This window comes from Oncorhynchus mykiss, chromosome 5, assembly GCF_013265735.2.
Source record: "Oncorhynchus mykiss isolate Arlee chromosome 5, USDA_OmykA_1.1, whole genome shotgun sequence".
Classification (NCBI taxonomy): Eukaryota; Metazoa; Chordata; class Actinopteri; order Salmoniformes; family Salmonidae; genus Oncorhynchus; species Oncorhynchus mykiss.
In genome coordinates this window covers 60,900,999-60,914,956 of record NC_048569.1, presented here as the reverse complement: position 1 = coordinate 60,914,956, position 13,958 = coordinate 60,900,999, and the positions used below count along the sequence as shown (strand labels likewise).

Genomic DNA, 13,958 nt, shown 5'->3' with positions numbered 1-13,958 from the left:
GATTAGAGGTTTGTTTCACTATTCTAGTTAGTCAACATGTGTACTGTATGTATGAAATGAAACGCTGGTATTTAAACCTATTTCAAGACTCTGCCACTGGGTGATAAACAAGCATGTCACCATAGAGGTTTTTGCCAGTGGTATTAGTAAGGTAGTTGAAACATTTGGGGACCTCAGACAGGGTAACCGGGGGAAAACAAAATGCAGGTGCCAGCTGATCAATGTAGTCACCTGCCGCTTATTTGTACAAAATAAATATGCAAACGCAACTTGTCACTGGGTATAAAGAATTACATATATCAATTAGAAGCCCGGTAACACGAAACAACTGTTCACACTGGAAGGTCTGACTATTTTTCCAAGCTTCTAAGGCGAAATGTGGCATGAACTGCAGAACGTTGAACCTGCACGTCAAGCTCATTACGGTTGACCCCACTGTTACACTAGGCCTGAGGTAATTCTCTGCAATAGGTGAGGGGATGTCATCTGATGCAACCATATCATTCAACACATAAACAACCATTAACTGGCTAGCTATCTGAAGAACGTTAATCTAGCTAAGCAAGAAGTTACTTAACTTGTGTGAGTGTAAAATATGGAATAGAATGGAGAAGCCATTTGTTTATCATAGCAACATGTGATGGCAGCTAACTCTACTTTCCTCAATGAATGTCAGTTCAAATGCCTTTGGGGGTCAGGAGATTAGACATGGTATCCTTCGTGTGAGGCTCTAAATGTAGTCTGCCGGTTATTTTTGTACAATAGCTTCTCGAAGAGGGAAGCTTTGTGAGTTCGGGGGAATCCCATAATTTCTTTCCCTGAAAGTAAAAGCAATGGTATTGCGGAAATGTTTGCTAGTTGGCTTGCTAATGTTGGATATCTATCGAACTTGACCTCGAGCCTGTCGCTGCAGTGTCCACATTTTCACCCATCTTGTATGGTTTCGAGTTTTATTAACCGCTTATTTTCTTTCTCATTCAGCATATGGACCAGAGCCAAAAGCGGCAGTGATACAGTATTATCAGGCATTACTTATTTGTATGTGTTGCTGTCGGCATCGGTTTACTTTAATACAAAGCCAAAGATTCTTATAACTAACACATTGTTCTATCCTTGTACGAGCCATAGTTGGCGCTACTGCTAACACCTCTCCTGGTCTGGATCTTTGCTGTTGTAAATATAAATATATGTTTAATCGTGATGCATGCATCTGCCTATGTGACAAAGTTGGCGCTTTCATCCGAACCGAACTAGTTATTTTTCGCCTTGTCCAACCTTCAGGCTCCTCCACTAATACGTCAGAAGGTCATCAGCGGAAAAGGTCACAGGCAATGCAATCAAGATGGCGGCCTCCTTGTGTCAGTGTTACCAGGTTAGTTGTCATTAAAACAGATTTTTCCACGTTGTCTTTTAACCGTAAATAATTAACGTAATCTATTATTGAAAATAGCGATGGAATGCCTATATACTCGAACCGTCTTCTCCATTGCAATACGTTTTAACGCCGAATCAGACTAACTTAGTAACAAGACTTCTCAGAATTGAATCTTGTGTCATGCCGGTGTTTGGCCCTTGATTCATAACTGTATAAAATGTGTACCAAGCAGTAGTTTGTTGCTCTCTGTATGCACATTTCGAATATGCATCATTTACACTTTTGCACACTTATTTCAATAGCATAGACAGATGACATGGACATCGTTTACATGTGCAACAATTGAGTGTGACAAGGCTATTAAGGTTTTTTTAATAGTCTTGAAAGTAATTTTTGAAAATCAACTAAAACAATGCATAGGCCAAATATAACAATTGTAACTAGTAGGTTGGAATCTGTTAATTTCATAAGCAATAAAGGCAATGTTGTCTGGGTAGCCTAGTGGTTAGAGCGTTGGACTAGTAAGCGAAAGGTTGCAAGTTCAAACCCCAGAGCAGACAAGGTACAAATCTGTCGTTCTGCCCCTGAACAGGTAGTTAACCGACTGTTCCTAGGCCATCATTGAAAATAAGAATTTGTTCTTAACTGACTTGCCTAGTTAAATAAAGGTGAAAAAAAAAAAATGCAATCATAATCTCTGAGGTGGCAATATCAATTCTCTTGGGCACTTAAATTGTAGGTTTAACAAAGCTTCTCTGCCAATCATAATGTTGCCAGAACATAATTTTATAATGATTATTTCTAATTGTGTATTTCTCTCTCCAGCTGTGTGTCAGAAGAAGTTTGCTTGTCTCCAGTCCTTCATATTTGCTCCTACACAACAGACCTCATGTATACAGGATATGTGGGTCTCTCACAAGTTCTTCACAGGTAACAGTGACTGTTCCGCTTGTGATAATCATTAATTTCGTACTAGTAGACAATTTGAATTGTACCCTACTTCCCTTCAGTTTTTTATTTCAGAGTTCTTATTTTTTACATTCAAAGTGCAGCCTATGTGTAAATCCCATTTCTGCTTTAGCCAACCCATTTCTGCTTTAGCCAACAATGTACTGTTGTTGAATGCAGAAGTAGTCAGATAACCAAAATTCTTTGATTCCTATGCAGAAATACACAACCAAAAGTATGTGTACACCTGCTCGTCATACATCACATTCCAAAATCATGGTCATTAATATGGAGTTGGTCCCCCCTTTGCTGCTATAACAGCCTCCACTCTTCTGGGAAGGCTTTCCACTAGATGTTGGAACATTTCTGCGGGGACTTGCTTCCATTCAGCCACAAGAGCATTAGTGTGGTCGGGCACTGATATTGGGCGATTAGGCCTGGTTTGCAGTCGGTGTTCCAAAGGTGTTCGATAGGGTTGAGGTCAGGGCTGTGTACAGGCCAGTCAAGTTCTTCCACACCGATCTCAACAAACCATTTCAGTATGGACCGCTTCAGCACTCAACTGTCCCGTTCTGTGCGCTTGTGTGGGCTACCACTTCGCGGCTGAGCCGTTGTTGTTCCTAGACGTTTCCACTTCACAATAACAGCACTTATAGTTGACCAGACCAGGAATATGACAAACAGACTTGTTGGAGAAGTGGCATCATATGACGGTGCCACATTGAAAGTCACTGAGCTCTTCAGTAAGGACCTTCTACTGGCAATGTTTTCTATGGAGATTGCATGGCTGTGTGCTTGATTGTATACACCTGTCAGCATCAGGTGTGGCTGAAATAGCTGCATCCACAAATTTAAATGGGGTCTCCAGTGGAGGTCGACCGATTAATTAGGGCCGATTTCAAGTTTTCATAACAATCAGAAATCTGTATTTTTGGACACCGATTTTGCCAATAAAAATATATATATATATTTTTTAAATTTCACCTTTATTTAACTTGGCAAGTCAGTTAAGAACATATTCTTATTTCCAATGAAGGCCTAGGAACGGTGGGTTAACTGCCTCGTTCGGGGGCAGAACGACAAATTTTCACCTTGTCAGCTTGGGAGATTCAATCTTGCAACCTTACAGTTAACTAGTCTAACGCTATAACCACCTGCCTCTCATTGCACTCCACGAGGAGACTGCCTGTTACGCGAGTGCAGTAAGCCAAGGTAAGTTTCTAGCTAGCATTAAACTTATCTTATAAAAATCAATCAATCATGATCACTAGTTAACTACACATGGTTGATGATATTACTAGTTTATCTAGCGTGTCCTGCGTTGCATACAATTGATGCGGTGCGTATCATTGCTCCAATGTGTACCTAACCATAAACATCAATGCCTTTCTTAAAATCAATACACAGAAGTATATATTTTTAAACCTGCATATTTAGCTAAAAGAAATCCAGGTTAGCAGGCAATATTAACCAGGTGAAATCGTGTCACTTCTATTGCGTTCATTGCACTTAGAGTCAGTGTATATGCAACAGTTTGGGCCTCCTAATTCGCCAGAATTTTACGTAATTATGACATAACATTGAAGGTTGTGCACAGGAATATTTAGACTAATGGATGCCACCCCTTAGATAAAATACAGAACGATTCCGTATTTCACTGAAAGAATAAACATCTTGTTTTCGAGATAGTTTCCGGATTCGACCATATTAATGACCTATGGCTCGTATTTCTGTGTGTTATGTTATAACTAAGTCTATGATTCGATAGAGCATTCTGATTGAGCGATGGTAGGCAGGAGCAGGCTCGTAAGCATTCATTCAAACAGCACTTTCATGCGTTTTGCCAGCAGCTCTTCGCTGTGCGTCAAGCATTGAGCTGTTTATGACTTCAAGCCTATCAACTCCCGAGATTAGGCTGGTGTAACCAATGTGAAATGGCTAGCTAGTGGGGTGCGCGCTAATAGCGTTTCAAACGTCACTCGCGCTGAGACTTGATGTAGTTGTTCCCTTTGCTCTGCATGGGTAACGCTGCTTCGCGGGTGGCTGTTGTCGTTGTGTTCCTGGTTCGAGCCCAGGGAGGAGCGAGGAGAGGGACCGAAGCTATACTGTTACACTGGCAATACTAAAGTGCCTATAAGAACATCCGATAGTCAAAGGTTAATGAAATACAAATGGTATAGAGAGAAATAGTCCTATAATTCCTATAATAACTACAACCTAAAACTTCTTACCAGGGAATATTGAAGACTCATGTTAAAAGGAACCACCAGCTTTCATATGTTCTCATGTTCTGAGCAAGGAACTGAAACATTAGCTTTCTTACATGGCACATATTGCACTTTTACTTTCTTCTCCAACACTTTGTTTTTGCATTATTTAAACCAAATTGAACATGTTTCATTATTTATTTGAGGCTGAATAGATTTTATTGATGTATTACATTAAGTTATTCAGTATTCAGTTCATTCAGTATTGTTGTAATTTTTATTATTACAAATACATTTCAAAAATTGTCCGATTGTCCGGTATCAGCTTTTTTTGATCCTCCAATAATCGGAATCGGTATCGGTGTTGAAAAATCATCTGTCGACCTCTAGTCTCCACATACTTTTGTATATATAGTGTATGTTCCCCTTTCTCCAACTCATACAATGCCCATATCTCTCTCTAGGTACGGCATGCATCAGACAGGGGAGGTAGCCGAAAAGGCTTCTTTGGGGGGTTCTTGGACAACCTCAAACAGGAGCTCAGCAAGAACAAGGAAATGAAGGAGAACATCAAGAAGTTTCGCGAGGAGGCCAAAAAGTTGGAGGAATCAGAAGCTCTGAAGCAAGCTCGGAGGAAATATGTGAGTGCTCCCATCCATTGAACAGCTTTATTCCTTTATCTTCAGGTGGACATTTGTGGCCCAGCAAATAATTTGAAGCGCATGTCACACGTTGTTTCATTGTTACATTGGACAAAGGATGTTGTTAGGCAGGTTGGATTCAATAATTAATTGATTTCTTTCCTTCACTATTTTACTTTCTTCCTTAGCAAACCATAGAGTCTGAAACTGTGAAGACGTCTGAAGTTCTGAAGAAGAAGTTAGGGACCTTCTCAGAGACTGTGAAAGAGGTACATGGATTGCTGTTTAGTTACTCATCAGCCTTGATGACTAAACTTGAGCATGGTAAATGTAGAGCTGTATGTTGTCAATTAAATGGAAACATTGACATGAATTACATAGTGCCATTGGAAAGTATTCAGACCCCTTAACTTTTTCCACATTTTGTTACGTTACAGCCTTATTTTAAAATTGATGAAATTATTTTTTTCCTCTTGTTTTACCCATTAATGACAAAGCGAAAATAGGTTTCTAGAAATGTTTGCAAATGTATTAAAAATAAAAACATACCTTATTTACACAAGTATTCAGACCCTTTGCTATGAGACTCGAAATTGAGCGCAGGTGCATTTGTTTCCATTGATCATACCTTGAGATGTTTCTACAACTTAATTGGAGTCCACCTGTGGTAAACTAAATGGATTGATTTGGAAAGGCACACACCTGTCTATATAAAAGGTCCCACCGTTGACAGTGCATGTCAGAGCAAAAACCAAGCCATGAGGTTGAAGGAATTATCCGTAGAGCTCCGAGACAGGATTGTGTCGAAGGCACAGATCTGGGGAAGATTACCAAACAATGTCTGCAGCATTGAAGGTCCCCAAGAAAACAGTGGCCTCCATCATTCTTACATGGAAGAATTTTGGAACCACCAAGACTCTTCCTAGAGCTGGCCGCCTGTCAGTAAAACGCACATGACAGCCCACTTGGAGTTTTGCCAAAAGGTACTTAAAGACTCTGACCATGAGAAACAAAGTTATCTGGTCTGATGAAACCAAGATTTAACTCTTTGGCCTGAATGCCAAGCATCACATGAACTATGGGGGTGGCAGCATCATGCTGTGGGGTTTGTTGTTCAGCGGCAGGGACTGCGAGACTAGTCAGGATCAAGGGAAAGATGAACCGAGTAAAGTACAGAGTGCTCAGGACCTCAGGCTGGGGTGAAGATTCATCTTCCAACAGGACAATGACCCTAAGCATACAGCCAAGACAATGCAGAAGAGTCTTCGGAAAAAGTCTCTGAATGTCCTTGAGTGGCCCAGCCAGAGCCCGGACTTGAACCCGATCGAACGCCTCTGGAAAGACCTGAAATACCTGCGCAGCGACACTCCCCATCCAACCTGACAGCGCTTGAGAGGATCTACAGAGAATAATGGGAGAAACTCCCCAAATACAGGTGTGCCAAGCTTGTATCGTCATACCCAAGGAGACTCGAGGCTGATTTTGCTGCCAAAGGTGCTTCAAAGTACTGAGTAAAGGGTCTGAATACTTATGTAAATGTGATATTGCAGTTTGTAGTTTTTTTATACATTTGCAAAAATGTCTAAAAACCTGGTTTTGCTTTGTCATTATGGGGTGTTGTGTGTAGATTGATTGAGGGGGAAACTATTTAATCCATTTTAGAATAAGGCTGTAATGTGGAAAAAGTTAAGAGGTCTGAATACTTTCAGAATGCACTGTATGTAGGTCTAGGCCTTCGGCATGTCAACAGAAATGGTGTGTGAGTGTCTCAGACAAGAAGTTAGTATCTGTTTGTTTTTAGGGTCTGGAAGAGGTCAGTCGTACAGATATAGGGAGGAAGATCAAGGAGGGCGTGGAGGAAGCAGCGAAGACAGCCAAGACGTCTGCGGAGTCTGTGTCCAAGAGTGGAGAGAAACTGGGAAAGACCGGTGCCTTCAGGGCAATATCTCAGGTGAGAACTGGATAGGTTCTCCAAGGTCCAAAAGGACCAATTCAGCACTTCAAAGTCAAATACCGGGTTTGGTCATGTTCACTGCATTATAGCAATCACTTGCTCAATTTTTTTGTGTTGTCACTGCATAAACTAAGCAAGTCAAATGATCAGGAGGGAATGTACAGAAACAACCCATTGCTTAGGGAGCTCATCACAACAGCCCATGCATTTCCCTAAAGCCTGCTGTATGTGCACATACAGGGTATAAAGAGTGTGAAGAAGGAGATTGATGATCTTAATCAGAGTGGGCCCTACCGGGCCCCCAAGAGACTACGGAAGAGGAGTGACTTTTCATCTAAGGCTGCAGAAAATGAGAACAAGGTCTTCGAGGCCAATGAGTACGTGCTGCCAGTCTCCCACCCTCATTCTGTTTCGGTAGAGCTCTAGATTTTTATTTGAGCAGAATTATCTTTAGAACTCAAAATGTGTGTCTGATATGAGAATTTTGTTCTCCAGGTTCATAACCCAATTTAATTATATTACTCAGTCTACAAACCAGAATTTGTAAGATCCCGGTCGAATGAAACAGACGGAGGCCCAGCTAAATAGTCAAAAAGGTTTATTCACGGGAACGTTCCAAAGTCAAGAATACAAAACAATTCATTTTATACTGACTTCTCACGCCCACACATTCACACAACCGCACACACACACACACACACACACACACATGTCCTGCTACCCAGCCGACAGGGATTAGTGACCTTGTTCTTTACATGTACTCCCTGTTCTCTCCCAATCTCTAGTCAAGTCGGCACCAGGCTCAGACAGTCTGTGTTTATAATACCATAAAGACGATGTCTTTACCCTAATTCTGACTAGGACTACACATTTATTGATTATGATGTTATACATTCTAATCACTTCCATACAATCATATGTTTCAGGGCGGAATATTGTAATCATTCAAATAACAGATAATTTTCACCTAAGTGTCTCTGACAAGCTCAATATCACACCATATTTATCAGTGCAAGTATAATTTGGATTCACAGTAAGGGTGAAAATCAGTTATAGTCTAGATAAGTGTGTGTGTAGTGGCATGGCCGTGAGCACTGAGCAGTGATCTGTTTTCTAGGGAGGCCATGGGGGTGGTGCTGCACAAGGACTCCAAATGGTACGCACAGTGGAAGGACTTCAAGGATAACAACATGGTTTTTAACAGTAAGGACAGCCTGTCTCACTACCAGTTTGTTAATCTTTCTGATGTCTGCCGTAGTCATTGCAGTCTAAGTATCACCCTTTCCGAATCATAATGTAGGAAGATGATATGTCATTTATATGATGAAGACTGAGTAATTCCTCTAAAATATGACATTATTGCGACATCAAAGAATGGTATGAATGTCTGCCGCTGTAAAACGTTTGTCCAGTAGATGGGGCTGAGTGTATAAACTACCCATCAGTGGCTTAGTGCTTGTTACTCTGCTGGGCGTGGTGCGTTTATCTTTACCAAGTGCCCTTTGTCCTTAACTTTTGACTTTACCTTGAACATTTCTAAATTCGAACTGTCGTCATGGTTGGCGGTCAGAAACGTTCCGGTCTCCAAAATCCTAGTCTTGAGGGTGCACATTGTAAGGGATCCAAACCTAGTGTAGATGGTGATCCCTCTGCTAGCTGATTGACTGCTGTATCAGACTGGTGAACAGTGTCCTGCTCCTATTAAAATCTTGGCGCTAATGGGCCCTCACTAACGAGCAGCTGGTAATGGGAGCCCAGGGACTTCCTAGGGGTCGGGTATGAGAGACTGGGGAGCAGTGTCTTCTTTTTTACTAGGCGCCTTGAAAATGACTGTTCCTGTTTTCACCGTAGCCGTATACAGGGAGCGAGCAATTAAGCATTACCTAAGGAAACTGCACCGACTATAAATCATGTTTCTGACTTGTGAAAAGGAGCTATGATTAACAGTAAGGACATTGTGCAAAGTCAATAGAAATAAATTGTATCAAGTTTCTTATTGTCACATCACAACTTGCCTGACACTGTAAATACATAATGGAATCCAATCTGGGTATGTTGGTACTGCGTGTGTTATCAGAGAATGTGCCAGCGAAGTACAGTAAGCAATCAATCACACAGCAGAGCGATACTGTACAACGACCCACAGCTCAGTCCCTGTGTTTGATCCATACGATACAACTCAATGCCCTGACCTTGGGGTAACACTACTGGTGCTGAGTCCAAACGACATCTTCCCCCAAGCCTGTTACTCTTTGTTTGACTTTGATGCACTGCAATTAAATGAGACGACTCACCTTTTGCGCTCTCTTCCCAGGGTTCTTCGAAATGAAGATGAAGTATGATGAGAGCGAGAATGCCCTCGTCAGAGCGTCTCGTGCCGTCACAGATAAAATGACCGACATCCTAGGTAACCTACTAACTTCTCCATGCCACCAACACTAACCCCAATCACGTATTTGGTAGTTGGGCTCGGTCTTTGTTCTTGTTTTAAAGTTGTGTGTATGTCTGGTCAGGTGGGCTCTTCTCCAAGACCGAGATGTCAGAGGTGCTGACAGAGATTCTGAAGGTGGATCCGTCATTTGACAAAGATGTCTTCCTCAAGCAGTGTGAATTTGACATCATACCCAACGTCCTGGAGGTAAAGAAATATCTTTCCTCCCTTGACATTGGTGTGGTACAGATTGTGTTGAAGGCATACAATAGGAAAACGGGTTTCTCGTTTTGAGCTGAAGATAATTGGGGGGCAAAAACCTTCCATGTAACTATGTCACTGCAGTTAATGGAGACACTATACACATTTTTCTATCTGTGATCTTGAACATTACTTGAAACATTAGTCTCAGTCTCACTTAAATCTGATGAATATCCAGACAAATTGTAAAATCAATGGAGCACTTCTTTCTGTGCAGATACATTTTATTGTTTTGTTTTTTTGTCTATGTCTGCAGTGCCTCTTGGGGTGTGGGTATCACCCTACTCTGACCTCTCTGTCTGCATTACCTCTCTGTCTTTCTGTCTGCAGGCCATGATCCGAGGGGAGCTGGAGGTTCTGAAGGACTGGTGTTATGAAGCGGTAAGCACTTTTTTTATTGACCAGTTTATCGACTATTCATTTGGACACCGGCTGAAGATGAATTGATTATTTTTGAAGTACTGTAAATGTAGACCTGCAATAGTGATGTTGAGATTTTCAGTCATTTTTTTCCCCCCTGCCCTTGCTGTTCTTAACCCACACCTCTCTGTCTTATGTGTAGACTTACAGCCAGCTGGCCCACCCCATTCAACAGGCCAAGGCTATGGGCCTGCAGTTCCACTCTAAGATCCTGGACATAGACAACATTGATGTGAGTTACCCGAGGCCTTTTACGACAGTCTCATCGTAATATTTATTTGTGGGATCTGCTTTTCTAATAGTGTGTTTTAATTGTGTGTCTTCAGCTGGCCATGGGGAAGATGATGGAGCAGGGTCCGGTGCTGATCATCACCTTCCAGGCCCAGCTGGTCATGGTGATCCGCAACACTAAAGGAGACGTCATAGAGGGAGACCCTGTGAGTAGAATACACCCTCCATCTCTACTCTGGAAATGAGGATCAATTGTAAAAGTATTCAAACTGGGCTCTGTTTGTCTCTGAGCTTGGCTAATCAGACATGGCAATGTTTCAGACCTGGGGGTGCATCTCTTATAGTCTAAAGTGGCTTCCTCCCTTTGTCTTTCGAAGGAGCGAAAGAGAGGGAACCAGACTAGTCTATTGAGGCCCTGCCGACTGTCAGCCAGACTCCACATGAAAGCCTCCTGAGCTGTAAATCTGTCTGATAGGCCAGTGAGTGCACCTCAGGGAGTCTTTGGATTGGAGGAGGAGGGGGGGGGGGGGGGCTGGGCATAATGGGAGGGCATCCACTCAGCCGCAGGAAACTGGCACTCCCTCAGTCTACCGCAAGGCACTACCAGGGGATTTAGGGAGGCTGTTTTATTTGTTATTTTGTTGATGACACAACTTTTTTCCCCCCTTGTCTCTCACTGAGAGGATAAGCTGGACAGGCTAGCAGGGAGGGTTGTACACTTTGGACACCTGCTCAAAAGCATTGAAAAGTTACTTAATTTTCATCTTGCCAATACCTTTGTCTGTTTGAACCACAGGACAAGGTGCTGAGGATGATGTACGTGTGGGCCCTGTGTCGAGACCAAGAGGAGCTGAACCCCTACGCAGCCTGGAGACTCCTGGATATCTCTGCCTCCAGCACTGAACAGATCCTCTGAGACCAACACACACATACACCCAGGGCTGGAAGACTGAGGAGAAGAGGAGGCGGGCTGGACGGGAGAACATGGAATTACCACAGGGACATGAACAAGCAGTGCTGACCATTTCAGCAACCCAGCTAACTCCTCCTCCAGCATGGTTTTGGGTGGCCCACTGTGGACTGCTTCTTATGGCTGCCCCTCATGTACCAGACTGGCAGTGTTCACAGACCAGGATAGAGGAGACCCAGACTGGATAGACCTGTGTTCCCACTGGGTGACTCTAGGGGCAGTAGTCCACTCAGAGCAGTCGCTCTGTCCTTCTGTCTGTCACACCATGGTCAGATAAGTTGACACTGTCCTCCTCCTCTCCCAGACATAATTATGTTAACTGGAGGATTGAGGATAAAGTGAAGGGTGTCTTTAATGCTTCTCTGTCGATCCCTTCCTAGTTTGGGGAGGACATTTTGGATGCCATGTGGTCCACCAGTGCCCTATACACACATTTGTATGATAGCCCAGTCTAATTATTGAATTGAGAAAATCTATATTTATTATATAAAAAAAAAAGCCCCTGCTTCACCTTCAGACATTTTGTTTGAGGAGTTATTTTGTACCCATTTGCTGTAAAATGTTTAGGCTTGCCTTAAATAAACTTGGAAATATCTGCTGATATTTTTGACGGCAAGCTGTTTATTATTAAAAACTCAATGAATTGGGACTTCAATGTAAGGCATGATTTTATTTTATTTTTTTTGAGGACACAAATCCTAAAAGGTTTTCTGTTGCACCAAATATTAACACTATTGTTTTAGTGTCACTAATTAGCATTCAGCCATTTAGCATCTGTGAACTTGGTGGTATGGCACACAGTAGATTTGGAATTCCATTGTTTTTATTAAGGCCTCCAAAACAACGCCATGCTACTAAACGGTCCTAAAACAATGGTGCCACACTAGGGGCTAGTCAGACCTCATTATTAATAGAGACAGATGTTTATGTACACGTGGATCCACCACTCTTCTGACAACTCATTGTATTGTGATTTGCTGGTATGTCAGTGTTTGTTTTTATATCAAGCCCACTTGGCATAGACCGAAGGCTCCACATACTGGTGATTTTTATGATGGTAGTTTCTCATTACCTCATGGCCAAAATGAGTCAACTTAATAAACTTTTCTGAATTCCAACCATGTTATTTGTTTATGATTTGTTTTTAATACCAAACTTGTTTTGGTTTATGTAACTTGTTGAACTTCAGCCCATTAGTGTCATAACAGGTAACATAAAACTTCACAAGAACCCAAACTAGTTTAGCAGTGAGAGAAACAAGATCATGTTTTCAGGGAGTTTGTGGCATTCTAACAATTTTTACAGGGGGGTGGGGGTCTAGTAAAATACTATGCATATGGCAGATGGCTGCCATTTTGAAACCTGAGAATGAGCACACTTGTAAAGTTTCCCAACTGAGGATGTGAACGCTTTTTATTCTCTGACTGAAGAACAAAATATATTTCAAAACAGAGAGACAATATGCTCTATAGACTCCCTGTAAACCAGTGTCCTGACTTGTCCTTTCCTGCATGTGAAAGTCTGACTGTAGAGTATGCTACAATACATGGAAAGTGGGCCTTATCATGACTGATGTCACCCATTACCCCTGTGAGGCGTCCAGCACAGCTAGAATGCAGAGGTGCGGGGCTTGCTGACGACAGTGGGGGGATGTGGATGCTACCAGATCTGATGCACCAGGATTGATTACCTGGGCCTTGGGAAAATTGATGAACAAGCTCACCTCCTGCCTATTGATTCATACATGGTAGTAAGTAGCCAACCTATTTCAGTGCTGTCTGTGATGATGGATCCCCCTAACTGGTGTGCTACACAATTGAGATGGTTTGGGATGAGTTGGACTGCAGAGTGAAGGAAAAGCAGCCAACAAGTGCTCAGCATATGTGGGAACTCCTTCAAGACTTGGAGAAGCATTCCTCATGAAACTGGTTGAGAGAATGTCAAGAGTGTGCAAAGCTGTCATGGCAAAGGGTGGCTAGTATGAAGAATCTCAAATGTATATATTTTTGAGTTACTACATGATTCCAAATGTTATTTCATAGTTTTGATGTCTTCACTATTATTCTACATTGTAGAAAATAGTACAAAATAAAAACTCTTGAATGTCTAGGTGTGTCCAAACTTTTGAATTGGACACATGGCAGGGACTGGGAGACTAGTCAGGATCGATGAATGGAGCAAAGTACAGAGAGCTCCTTGATGAAAACCTACTCAGTACCTCAGACTGGGGCGAAGGTTCACCTTCCAACAGGACAACACAGGAGTGGCTTCGGGACAAGTCTCTTAATGAACTTGATTGGCCCAGCCAGAGCCCGGACTTGTACCCAGTCGAACATCTCTGGAGAGACCTGAAATTAGCTGTGCAGAAACGCTCCCCATCAAACCTGACAGAGCTTGAGAGGAAAAACTCCCAAAATACAGGTGTGCCAACCTTGTAGCATCATACCCAAGAAGACTCGAGGCTGTAATTGCTTCCAAAGATGCTTCAACAAAGTACTGAGTAAAGGGACTGAATACTTA

General features: G+C 42.3%; 1 protein-coding gene across 4 annotated transcripts; it reads left to right on the top strand.

Annotated features, from left to right (window-relative positions):
- Window positions 1-675: 675 nt before the first annotated feature.
- timm44 (translocase of inner mitochondrial membrane 44 homolog (yeast)) lies at window positions 676-12,559 on the top strand. Of its 4 annotated transcripts, none has more exons than XM_021603685.2 (14): window positions 680-786; window positions 1,282-1,372; window positions 2,201-2,305; window positions 4,995-5,171; window positions 5,360-5,440; window positions 6,973-7,122; window positions 7,366-7,502; window positions 8,243-8,328; window positions 9,440-9,532; window positions 9,639-9,763; window positions 10,148-10,198; window positions 10,380-10,469; window positions 10,564-10,674; window positions 11,265-12,559. In XM_021603685.2, the coding sequence occupies exons 2-14, from the start codon at window positions 1,343-1,345 to the stop codon at window positions 11,382-11,384; spliced, it is 1,356 nt and encodes a 451-aa protein (XP_021459360.2). In that variant the 5' UTR covers window positions 680-786; window positions 1,282-1,342; the 3' UTR covers window positions 11,385-12,559. The 4 variants fall into 4 exon arrangements, with proteins under 4 accessions (XP_036833899.1, XP_021459360.2, XP_036833898.1 ...); XM_036978003.1 differs by lacking the exon at window positions 680-786 and adding an exon at window positions 1,020-1,038; XM_036978004.1 differs by lacking the exon at window positions 2,201-2,305 and having other exon boundaries at window positions 676-786.
- Window positions 12,560-13,958: the final 1,399 nt, after the last annotated feature.

Excerpts from the sequence above, each read along its gene's own strand:
- timm44 (XM_021603685.2), top strand. The coding sequence starts at position 1,343 with ATGGCGGCCTCCTTGTGTCAGTGTTACCAG. Across the intron at positions 10,470-10,563 it reads TGGACATAGACAACATTGAT|CTGGCCATGGGGAAGATGAT; the intron begins GTGAGTTACCCG and ends GTGTGTCTTCAG. Across the intron at positions 10,675-11,264 it reads ACGTCATAGAGGGAGACCCT|GACAAGGTGCTGAGGATGAT; the intron begins GTGAGTAGAATA and ends TTTGAACCACAG.